Raw genomic sequence first — 12,388 nt, 5'->3', positions numbered from 1 at the left:
TTTAAAAATCTTAAATATCCACCTATCTGTTAGAATTTACTATAAGAGTTAGGGATAAAAATGTTATTTAACAAACTATTTAAAAAAATTAAAAATTTATCACATTTTCTCTAACCCGAGTTTTGCAAAGTGATTGAATCTCCCGTAGGATTTTCTTTTCCCTTCTCCAATGCCCACCTTGATCCTGGTTGACAACCAGTCTTCACTATATCTTTCTCTCATATCGATGATCAAATGATGACATGCATTTTTGTCATATGAAGACGAATCGTTTTTGTCTACCTAAAGAGATGAAGACAATTCGCTTTCATTTGACAATTTTAGCCAAAGATTGGGTTGCTTTAGTCGGAGAAAAGGAGTTTGGGAATACCGATTGTTGGAGATGATTATCAAAGAAGGGAAAAGAAAATCCCATGAGTGATTTAGTCACTTTTCAAAGTTTAAGTTTAGGGAAAATTGTTAGTTTTTAAACCTAGGAGAAAATATGACATTTTTTTAATTTTTAAAAATATTTTTGTTAAATAATAATTTTACTTTTAATCCTGACAGCGAATTTTAATAAATAGATAAACATTTAGGTTTTTTAAAGTTTAACAAGTAAGACTTATCATCATTTCACTAAACCTTGGGTAGGAAATAGTGCTTTGGCCAATAAATAAAGCACAATTAACTATTCTAGCTTATCTCCTTGTCAGCTCACAGATGCACAATCTAATCTTGAAACATGCATAACAGATCAAGCATTCAGCTCCTATAAAAACATACAGCCTCTATCTTCGAATTATGAGGATATGATAGCTTACAAATCCTCACCCTCTACACTGCGATCTGCACTCCATTAACTCACAGCACCGTTGCCATCTTCCCAGTAAAACATCTGATCATAATCAAAGTGGTATTTTTTGGTATATTAAAGTGTATAAGAGGAAGAATCATTGAAGAACATATAATATATCCAGAATAATGAAAATCAACTTCCCATTGAAAAAATGTACTGTTGCTTTGAAAATTACAGCTTGCATTGCAGTTGTATAGTGTCTTTACACTGTACAGATGCATCGGCCAAATCCATCACTGTTAAATCTAATGAGAAATCAAGTGTAGAATTCTTGAGAGATCCTTAACGTGCAATTCAGCTCTTACAAGGTAATTTGATATGAAACTGAATACAGATAGCGCTTCAAAGTTGACCAAAACATGCTCAACCAAGATTATCTTACTCTACTTGGTGGCCTGTGCAATTATATTACTTATTGAATTGGCTTGCTCTTTTGCAGTCTCCACCAATGAATCCTTCAACATAAAAAAAAAATATGATACACTGAAAAAGAGAAAAATGAAAAACCGACAACCAAAACCCTTCTGCAACCAAGAAAAAGAAATTAAACCTGAGCAGTTGTTAGCCGTGTGACTGTTCTCTTGCTGGACTCTTGAAGTTCACCGGCAATCAAGAGTTCATCCAAAATAAAATAGGCCTATAATGTAAACACCTGTCAGCAATTAGCAAAGACACGGATTTTGGCATCCATACAATATAAACTGATCTATAAGCAAGATAGCATTTAATTGATAAAGTACTTTTGGGCAGTTACTTATTGCATCAATCACCATTTATGATACAGTGGAACCTTTCGAGAAAGGAAAATCCAGATTGCAAAACAAGCCCATTGCAACATACCTTGTGAAAGTTGAAGATCAAGTCCAGCTCACAAACCTGGAAGCAAAATTACATTAACACAAGCGTCAGTTTCCATCCCAATCAAATAGACATATATGCTTCAATGCACTTAGTGATCTTATAAAAAGTAAAGACAACTTTGCTCACACTTCCAAAGTATCTGTCAAGAATCACAACATAATGTTGAATTATTTCAAGGATCTCTAATTCATTGTCGTCCTGATCAATGCACATGCAGAAGTAAAGACTAGCATATCTGCAAAACGTATTCACCGGAACCAACTCAGTTGATCATCTCCATGATGGTGAAACATCTTCATTGTGTCATGAATACATATACCTTTTATAAACAACTTTAAATCCTCTCCATTCCACAAAATTACAGAGCTTTGGTCCTCGTGTAAGAATTACTCCACTGAGCTCACGAATAACCTTCTCAGACAAAAGAAGCAGCTTCAAACAAATCATCAACCTAACCAAAGCTATTACAATAAGTTGAGAACATGATACCACAACGATCACTTATCCAACAAATGGAAGGTCCTTTGATAAAAAATAATAATTAAGATCTGACGAGAGAATATCTTAGGGAAATGGATTTAAAAGCCATACCTTAGTTCGTTCCTTCTGTGAATAAGGAGAATACCATTTAGTCAACCGGACTTTTCCTTGTCTGCTTATAAGAAGCACAAAGTGAATCTGAAAAATATTGAGGATGAAAAATTATAGAACAGGAGCAAAATAAAAACATTAATTTTTCATTTACGCGTGGGCAACATAAAATTAACTAGATAAAATTGTTCAGGGCCTTAACTAAGCTCAATAGCCTTAATCTCAGCAACCAAGGTTGCTATTCAACGCATTTCAACTTTAAAGCGCACTAGTAAATTCTTAGCAATAAAAAATTTTCTGTTCCTTAAATCTATGATACATTTCCCGCCATGTTGTGAAAAAATAGCATAAAACATAGGTTATTTTCCAAGATAAGCCAATTGCACAGAATTGATAGGCTAGTTCCAACTTAAATTTCACTTTTCAGACATACGAAGTCTCCATGCAAACTCATTTTCTATCAAATACATCCCTTTCCCTGTGATACAATAATTCATATATTCTTTCTGAAAATTCTTTTTAAAGACAAGATGGTTCAAGAATGACTAACCCACTTAGGCAGATCTCAGAACTTGGCAATAAATTGGTAAACTAATATAGCTTTGTCGATTGAAGACCTACTGAAATTCACAAAACTGTTATTCTACGCCTAAAGTTTCAATGAATCTCTAATTCAAGATCTTAGACAGGTTGATACACATAAGATTAACTAAGTAGCCAAATACATCACCCAACTGAGGGAAATTGCACGTTCAGAAAGCAACCAATCCATCATAATCCCAAACATTTACTCAACCATTCTTCCGAAAATGTGATTATGAAGTCAGATCTAACGGTGATGATATATCACCTAAATATAAAAAACAGTTCAAGAAAAATGCATCAGCTGAACCAAAACCCGAATCTAATGTAATATTTCAATAAATGCAGAACTCCAAAGATGGTATTTTATAAAAATTAATAAACGAGGTAGATATACAGAAAAGGAATTCCATGGTTCAATCCTCCATTTGGCTAATGAAATCCATAAAACAATAAAAATAAGAATTCTACATTCATTACATACCATGGTTTTCCAACTGTATCGACGATGAGATGCAATTCTGCTTTGCTCTTCTCTGTTGTATTAAACAACTGTTAAATTCATAGTTTGAGTCTAGCCCAATAGTTATTTGTATTTTTGTAGACTTCTAATGTAAGCCCAATATGACTTTGGGTTGTAAACGAGAGCCCAGCCCATTATTTTGACTTCGTTTAATTGTTTTGGCTGGTTCGGAATGTAACCATCTAGTTGATTGATTCTTTCTCAGAAGTTCTTCAATGGCTACCCACAAAGTCCAGAGCTTTTATAATAAAATTAGGGATGTCAACAATAATAATTTGAATTTATTCAGTTTTTCAACTGTTTTTATGAAAATCATTGCGTTTAGTCACACTGGAACTGCCATGGAAGTTGAGATTTCATTTGAATAATGGTAATAATAAATTAAGAAAGAAGAAGCATGAACGACAGCAAGCAAATATGGCACATGTCAAACTCTTAAGCATTTGACATCATCAAAGCCGCAATCCCAAAATTCCAAAACCATTAGATTCCTTATTCCAATGCTCCCGCCGCCTGACAAAGCCATATTTAGTTAACACTGTTCTCGAAATCATACTCATATACAATTAAACTAAATGTTCCATTTCTCTGCAAAAGTTAAAGCCAAAAGTTTACACGAATCTAATGAAAATGGCACTTATTTGGCCGGGAAGATTTAACATTTATGAGGACGAAGGCTCTGCAGAGTGGGCAGGTAAGCTGACAACAATCTAGCCATTTTTCCATGCAGTCCATGTGGAAGACGTGGCCACATCTACACAGTCTGCTCACTGCATCGTCCTTCTCGAACTCCATCAAGCAAATGGAGCACATTCCCTCCTCCGCCTCCTCTAGTTCTTCAAACCTACTAACTGAAAGGTACGCCGCAAGCTCCTCCACGAAGCCCTCGTCGGCATTCTTGAAAAGCAGGAAACCCAGTATTCTCTCAAGACCCCTCTTCAGTTGAAGTAATGGGATGACAATGAAAATGTAGAAAGCGACGCTGGCCATGCACAGGCGTGACTGAGAATACACTAAAGAAATCATTTTTCTCTCTTTGTTTTGTATAGGGCTGAAGGTGGAAGACGAAGTTGCAGTAGTGCTTGTTTATATAGGAAATATATATTAGGCTTCACTCCAGGGTCAAACTATTTTATAGTATTTGTTAACTTGAATTGCACTAGTGTTTGTTTTCTGTATTGACTTTTTGCAGGATTTTTGAGAATTAAGAATGGTTTGAATCATACTAGGTCGCGTTTAAATAAGTGTTGGGTGGTTATGGAACTTTGAATTCGGCGGAGGAGCAGGGCCGGCGCCGACCCCACATCCTCCCAGTCTCCTCTTATTTAATTCTTAACGAGGACACCAAATTATTGCTAAATATTAATTAACCCAACTTAATTAACTAATTCCCTCACGCTACCTCCTGGACCATGCAATGCTGCCAAAAGACTTTTTTGCACCTATGATTTGCTTTAATGGTACATTGTTACACTTTAAATTTCAAAAGTTCGGATTTTCTGCTCTCATTCATTTTTATTAATAAATTTTGTTAACTTTCGTTAATAAATATGTTTAAATAAAATGATACAAAAATTATTTTACAACGCTTTTTTATTTTTTTATTTTCTTTTCATAAATATACGAATAAATTATAATTTTTAAAAATATTAAAAGAGTTAATAAAAGTTTTTAAAGGGTTTTTATAAATTTAAAAAAACAGTTTAGGGATATTTTGAAATTTTTAAAATTTTAATATATTTTTAATAGTTCTATAAATAATAGTTATACTCAAAAGTTTTTAATAGGGATATATAAAATTTTTAAATTTGTAAAAATATATTAGTAATTTAAAATTTATATTAAATATTAATGAAAATTTAAAAAAAAAAGGTTAAATAATCATTTTAAAGAAATTTAAATAAAATTTATTGACGAAATTTAATGTGGGATGAGAATTTATTTTTTTAAAATTTAAAGTGTTACGTGGTTACTTCTAACTTAAGTAAGAAAAAGTCATTAGGCTTTTTACCAATAAACCCAAAGGCACCTTCTCTGGTGCCTCTTGTGATGTATCTCAAATTCATTTAGAAGACGAATTCAAAATAAATAAAATATTATTATGATAAAAATAATATTATAAAATTTTTTAGTTTTTAGCTTTAGTTGACTTGTGTTGATGAAGAAAATAAAATAATATTTTCAATCTGTAAAATACATATCTTTTAATTATTTTAATAAATAATTTTAAAAAAAGTTAAGTTACAAAGAAAATTCATCAGTCTCAACTAGGGCTGGATTCGAGCCAAGCCGAGCTTGGCTCGGCTTGGCTTAACTCGTTTTTTCTTATCAAAACGACATCGTTTTTAATATATATTGATCAAAACGACGTCATTTTGTATAAAAAATTTTTTAAAAAAATCTATCGTGCTAACCTGAGCTAGCTCAAGCTCGGCTCATTTCGGGCTCGACCAAGCCGAGCTTGAGCTTGAGCTGGCTCGGCTCGAGTCCAGCCCTAGCCTCAACTTGCCTCTTCGTAAATCTGTTCATGAGCTCATGAGTTACCCTTTTTTTAGTAGGTAATGAGAGATTTCATTTAAATTAGATTATCATTTTGTTGGGATTAAACAAATCATATCAGATAAAATAAGATAAACTCTGAATCAGTGATTGATTTTATTATCATTGAATTAAGTAAATCGAAAATTTAATTTTGATATATCACTAGAGGAGATTTCAATTTATATTTTCTTATAATTAAAATCTCCTTTTTTACCATTCAAGCTATCATTTGAGGATATTGACTTTGAATATACAAATACGTATATATTTAATATGTGTTATTATATGATTAGATATTTTTAAATTAAAAATAAAATAATATTCAATCATATAATAATATACATAGATATATATTTACTCATATATTAAAAAAAGATTCATATAATATTATTCTCGAATGCCTCATTTACAATGCATGCATGGATAATTATAAAAGAAATGTTGATTTGAAAGTTGAAGTAGAAATTTTTTTTATAACAATAAATTATATCAACATAATTTTAAATATATGTATGTATGTATGTATCCTCATGTAATCTCTTGTGATAAATTGGCTGCAATTCCAAACATTTGCAAATGGGTGAAGACAGATAGCACGTGCACTAAACACGCTCACGCTAGAGCAGACTGAATTTGCGTGAGGTGGTCAAAATATTAACTCAGCAGCAACAACAACGGATTCAATTATTATTTTTATCGTAAACACAAGCACAACAAAATGCCACCCCGCCACTAGTTGCGCAATTCTTTCTGCCTTGGAATTGACCAGCATAAACAATCAGGCCGACCAGATCACACAAAGATCTTCTAGGGGGATTGGCAATTTTATTGGTGAGTTTTTGCTCAACATTTAATTTAAATTAGCGATACCCAACTTCTCTCTCTTCAAGAGGAGATGAATCTTCTTCATCTTACCTCACTATAATTAAACAATTACCGACCATATGGAATGCACATGAAACACTGAACTAACAGAGCCGATATTGTTCTTGACATCACTCTTCCGCTATCATGTATCTTATTGTGATCAGATTCCCAATTATGAAACTGCATTTTTATGTCTCAAAGAGCCTATCTTTTAATGTTGTATCTCACATCCCAGTTTTGAAGAATGATTCTTTCTGAAAAGTTTGGTTAGAAAAATCTGTCTTAGGTGTTCTGAGAACCATAAAAATTCCAAGTCTAGAACAGAGGCTCCAATTGACGTCAACCCATGAAATCCCCATTTATAAAACTGCAACTTTATCTCAGAAAGCCAACGTTTTAATGGTGTTGGGTTGTCTTCGTATCGGATCCCAGTTAAATAAAAGCACTCTTTCTGCAACTATTGGCTGGGAAGATCTGGTGTTGCATATCAGCATCTTCGCAAACTATGCTAGTTAACATTAACATAGGGTTCAATGGAGTCATCAAAGCCAAATCAGCTCCAGAAACACATCTGGAACATAACGCATGTGGTTTTCTGAAAGAAGACGAAACTTCATAGGAGTTCTTAACAAGTAAAGGTAAGGCAGAAGTCGGCTGGATGACAGAAACTATAATAAGTAAAAAGAAAATCTAAAATCAGTCCATTAAGCTTGAATCTTCACCATTTGTCTTGACCTGAAAATTAACGAGGGAGAAGTATTAGTTTCCCCAGAAGAGGGTGGTGCAGTTCCGATTCTTTCAAAGCCTTAAATTCTGCTGTGAGATAAACTGAGTCTATTTGCATGTACTCTTCCAACGACATTAAGGATCTACTATGTCCTATGCATTTGCACCCACTAAAAAGTTTTTGAACAAATACATAAGTTTTCACATTATGAAACAAATATATATTCAGTTTCTAATATATAAAATGGAAGAGATAAATAACAATGGACCAAAACACATAAACATAGCTTACCAAGTAATTCTCTAAATACATATTATCGACAAATTGTGAGGTCTCTGTCTTACATACCAACTAAAGTAGGCTTCTCAATCTTGTGCAGTTCAGTGTATTCCCACAGATCATTAGGCTTTCAGAGATTCTTAATATTTGCTGATAATCTTTTACTAGTTGAGGAGCAGTAGGGTCAAGAACCAACCAGTGATAACAGACTTGCAATTTGTCATATGGAACCTACTCAACAAGTCTCTGACATATCTTTCCTGTGAAATAAAAATTCTATCAGAAAGTTGATGGATTTCCAAGCCAAGAAAGTGTTTCATTAGGCCAAGATCAGACATATCAAATTCCTTTTCTATGCTGAGTTTGAATTCCAGTAATTGAGTAGTATGTCCTTCTGTTACCAACAAATCACCAACATACAAGGACACAATGAGTTTAACTTCATCATTTTGTCTCTTGATGTACAAGGTTGGTTCAGTTCGAGTGCATACAAATCCTAGGCTAAGTAAGTGTCCATGTATTCTACTATACCAAGCCTTAAGGGCTTGCTTAAGCGCATAAAGAGCTTTGTGTAACCTATAAACACACTCTTCTTTTCCTGGAATTACAAAGCCTTCAGGTTGGTTAGCATAGATTTCCTCATCCAGAGTTCCATTAAAGAAAGTTGATTTAACATCAAAATGATGTATCTTTCAACTTGCCTTAGCAGATAAGGCAATTAAAAGCCTAATTATGTCATACCTTGCCATAGGAGCAAAGGTTTCAGAGAAGTCAGATATAGGTTGTTGCATATACCCTTTAACTACCAATCTGGCCTTGAGTTTATTGACTGAACCATCAGGATTTAGTTTTGTTCTGAAAATCCACTTAACCCAAATTGGTTTGTGGCCTGCTGGTTTTTCAACTAGACTCTAGGTTCTTCCTTCATGGCATTCAACCATTTATTATTTTAGGATGCTTCTTCAAAATTCTCTGGCTCTTTCAGAACTAAATTACACCTACTGTAAATGTCATCAAGTGATCTCATTCTTGAAATAAGAACTATCTCATCATTATTACTGTCATCTAATAACTCTTCAGTCTTGGAGACTGATTTTGAAAAGGTTATAGACTGAAAGTGGTCACCTAAACTATTTTCCCAATTTCAGGACTTTGTCTCATCAAATTTAATATTTCTACTAACCACAACACTTGAAGTTTGAGGATGGAATATTCTGTACTCTTTTGAGACAGAACTACAACCAATAAAAATTCTAATGTCTACCTTGGAATCCAACTTTGATCTTTTCTCTTGAGGAACAAAACATAACAGATACAACAAAATGTTTTTAAATGATCTACTGAGGCTTTTCTTCCATGCCATTTTTCAAAAAGAGTAGCATTATCTAATGCTTTGGAAGGCAACATATTCAATAGGTATATGACAGTATTGGCAGCCTCTCCCCAGAACTTTTTTGGCAACCTATTTTCAAATAACAAATATTTTGCCATTTCCATAGTTGATCTGTTATTTCTCCCACTAATCTCATTTTGTTGAGGGGTATAAGGAGTGGTAAGCTGAGGTATAATTCTTTCACTTCTGTAGTAATCAACAAATGCATAAAAGGTGTACTCACCTCCATTATCAGTTCTTAAAATCTTGATTTTAGTTTCTGGTTGATTTTTCACTTCCTATTTGAATCCTTTGAAAATGTCCAGGACTTCATTTTTTAGCAAAAAATAACCCTAACAATATCTAGTTAGATCATCAATGAAGAGCAACATGTATTTGCTTCCATTCAGTGACAAGGTGTTCATAGGACCACACAAGTCAAAATGCACTAGCTATAATTTTTTACTTGCTCTCCAACTACCTTTAGTAAAGGGTAGCCTTGCTTGCTTCCCAAATTGACATACTTCACATAACTTATGGTCAATTATGGCAGATAAATTCAAAAGTAGATCATCATCATGCATACTTTTCAAAGTAGAAAAGTTGAAGTGTCTTAGTTTTCTATGCCACAATTTTGATTCATCGATAACAGTGTTTACAGAATTAGCTTCTGGAAATTGTCATTTAACAGCAAAATTATTGTCGTCCATACCCACTGACATAACCTCTAGACCATTCTTATAAAAAATAAAGCAAGTATTACTTTCAAAGTTGAGTGAATATCCATTTTGCATCATTTAACCAACACTCAATAGATTGTGAATAATACTGGGAACATAAAACACATCATGTATGAGTTTGGTACCTTTTGGTATATTGACCAGGAATGATCTTTTACCTTTGACCTCCAGCAAGTCTTTATTTCCTATTCTGACTTTGGAGCAAAAAGTAGAGTCAAGATTGGTGAAATGTGAAACATCATTTGTCATCTCACTTGAACAGCCACTATCAATCAACCAGGTTGTAGCTGCTTGATTTTTCTGTAAAGTATGACATGAAGCCACAAGCAAGCTTTCATTTGAGACTTCTTGATTTTCAGCAATTTGAGCTTACTAAGTATTATGACCTTGGCTTGATGGCTTGTTTCTACACACTTTATCAATGTGTCCTTGCTGATTACACAACTTGTATCTTACATTGGGCCTAAACCAACAATTGTTAAGAGAATGACCCTTCCTTTTATAGTAAGGACATGAACTAAGCTTCCCTTTCTTATCGTTTTGTGACTTGTTCTTATCTCTTTTTTCATCTCTTTTGTCAGAAGATTGTTTCTTGTTGCCATAGCCACTCCAGTTTTTATCTTGAACTCTCATGCTCAAGGCTTGCTTAGATGACTCTTCTTGCCTTAATGCCTTTCTCTGGTCTTGAGCTTTCAAGGCATTCAACACTTCGGACAAGGTGAGTTTAGAAAACTTTTTAAAGTCTTCCAATGAAGAGATTTTAACTTTATATCTCTCTGGAACAGTGACAAGTATTTTTTCGACAACCCTTTGATCAAATAGGGTCTCTCCTATTAGCCTAATTTGATTCACTACTTTAACCACTCGGTCAACATATTCTTTTATAGCTTCCACTTCCTTCATCTTCAACACTTCGAACTCTCTCCTTAGGTTCAAGACATTCATTTGTCTTGCCTCTCATTTCCTAAATAGTCTTCCTTCAACTTGTCCCAAGCTTCTTTGGTTATTTCACATGCAATAGTCTTTGTGAAAACAACATTAGTTACTCCTTGATGGATCATAGACAAGGCTCTAAGACCATTAGTCATCTCTTCTTCATGCATTCTAATTTGGTTCAATGTTAGATTTGGCATCAAAGGAGAGAGTTGTTTCGCCTCCTCAACATACTGCCACAATCCTAAATCCCTCAAGAATGCCTTCATTTTTACTACCCATATGTGATAATTTTCACCATTGTATATTGGCGGTGACATAGAAGAAGACAAGGATGTCATGGAGCAATGATTGATAAAATAGTTTTAAAACTAGTTTTTTTTTGTTAAAGACAAGCACACACACACCCATTAAAATCTCACTATTCTGATACCATGTTGTAATTATATTAGACAAAATAACATGCTAGATTGTTTTTTGAATGAGCAAGTTTTAAAGCAAGTGCAGAAGCAAGGGAGCATATTATTGTAGTCTAAAGATGATGAATAAAAAAGGGAGAGTTGAAGAAATGATTTTTGACAGAAGTATGTCATTTCTTTATTAATCAAAGATACATATATATGAAGACAAGTACAAAGAAGTCATAACAATGGTCATACTAAATATAACAAAAGTTCCTTAGTTTAAGGTAAATCACACATTATTACCTGTTCTAACTAAAGACAACTTAACTGGACATAAAATATTTAACCAAAAACAGTAAAAGGAACAACTTCAATGTTCTAGTTTGCTAACAAAATCTATATATACGTTTAATGTTTCAGAAAGATAGGAACATCAACAGATCTCCACAACCATTTCCTCTATCTTTGGCACTTTCAATACTCAATGAAAACTCCTACTTCCATTACACAATCACCTTCAGATGCAATTCACAAGTTAACTTTGCAGGACAATTTACTAAGCAACAACCGGCAGAAAGAGGAAAACACAAGATCAGAAATTTAGCCTTATTGCTAATCCTGTGTAGCTTTAGTTCTGATATTGGACAACCATGGGCAAGTCATTTCAACATGATTCAAGGTTAATATATGTTAGGACTCATATAGCTGTACCTGTAGGAGGCAAAAAGTGTCATACCTAGAGAAGGGACCACTTGGGACAACAAACAAACTTGACAGCAAATTGTGTGGGCATTTATGAGAAGAATAAGCATAAAAGTGACTTGGGGTGGGTGAGAAAGGGGCAGACAGAAAAATTGTAGGAAAAACCTTTGAGGAGAGAATCTGGTCTCTCGTATATCAGGCCGGGGGAGAGTGAAATCGCTCTCTGATTATTATTACTACTTTTCGCTTTGAATACTGTTCATTCAATTAGGACTGTGATTCAATGTAGAATACATATCAGTTTTCTTATTCATCTCCCATCGTGTTATTGATTTGTATTGATTATTTGGTTAAATTGTTGGCTGGAACCTAGCAATTACCGACTGTGATCACTTATGCAGAAACACATGGCCAACACAATTATTTAA

The 12,388-nt window shown here is 33.7% G+C and overlaps 1 protein-coding gene across 2 annotated transcripts; it reads right to left on the bottom strand.

The window, feature by feature from the left end:
- Positions 1 to 952: 952 nt before the first annotated feature.
- On the bottom strand, positions 953 to 3,453 carry LOC123213719 (AP-1 complex subunit sigma-2-like). Of its 2 annotated transcripts, XM_044633203.1 has the most exons (8): positions 3,357 to 3,432; positions 3,021 to 3,140; positions 2,291 to 2,377; positions 2,019 to 2,110; positions 1,826 to 1,934; positions 1,679 to 1,714; positions 1,389 to 1,475; positions 953 to 1,293 (listed from the first exon to the last, which is right to left on the bottom strand). In XM_044633203.1, exons 2-8 carry the CDS (start codon positions 3,075 to 3,077, stop codon positions 1,222 to 1,224), a joined length of 540 nt encoding a protein of 179 aa, XP_044489138.1. In that variant the 5' UTR covers positions 3,078 to 3,140; positions 3,357 to 3,432; the 3' UTR covers positions 953 to 1,221. The 2 variants fall into 2 exon arrangements, with proteins under 2 accessions (XP_044489138.1, XP_044489139.1); XM_044633204.1 differs by lacking the exon at positions 3,021 to 3,140 and having other exon boundaries at positions 3,357 to 3,453.
- Between the last annotated feature and the right edge of the window lie 8,935 nt (positions 3,454 to 12,388).

Source organism: Mangifera indica, chromosome 4, assembly GCF_011075055.1.
Source record: "Mangifera indica cultivar Alphonso chromosome 4, CATAS_Mindica_2.1, whole genome shotgun sequence".
NCBI lineage: Eukaryota > Viridiplantae > Streptophyta > Magnoliopsida > Sapindales > Anacardiaceae > Mangifera > Mangifera indica.
The sequence above is the reverse complement of the archived record's forward strand: the minus strand, read 5'-3'. Positions and strand labels throughout refer to the sequence as shown.

What these genes read in the sequence shown, in the direction of transcription:
- LOC123213719 (XM_044633203.1), bottom strand. Translation starts at nt 3,077, where the DNA reads ATGTTTGGGATTATGATGGATTGGTTGCTTTCTGAACGTGCAATTTCC. An exon ending in TTTAAAGTTGTTTATAAAAG is followed by an intron (nt 1,935 to 2,018) that starts GTATATGTATTC and finishes TACGTTTTGCAG; the next exon opens with ATATGCTAGTCTTTACTTCT. An exon ending in CACGGCTAACAACTGCTCAG is followed by an intron (nt 1,294 to 1,388) that starts GTTTAATTTCTT and finishes TTTATGTTGAAG; the next exon opens with GATTCATTGGTGGAGACTGC.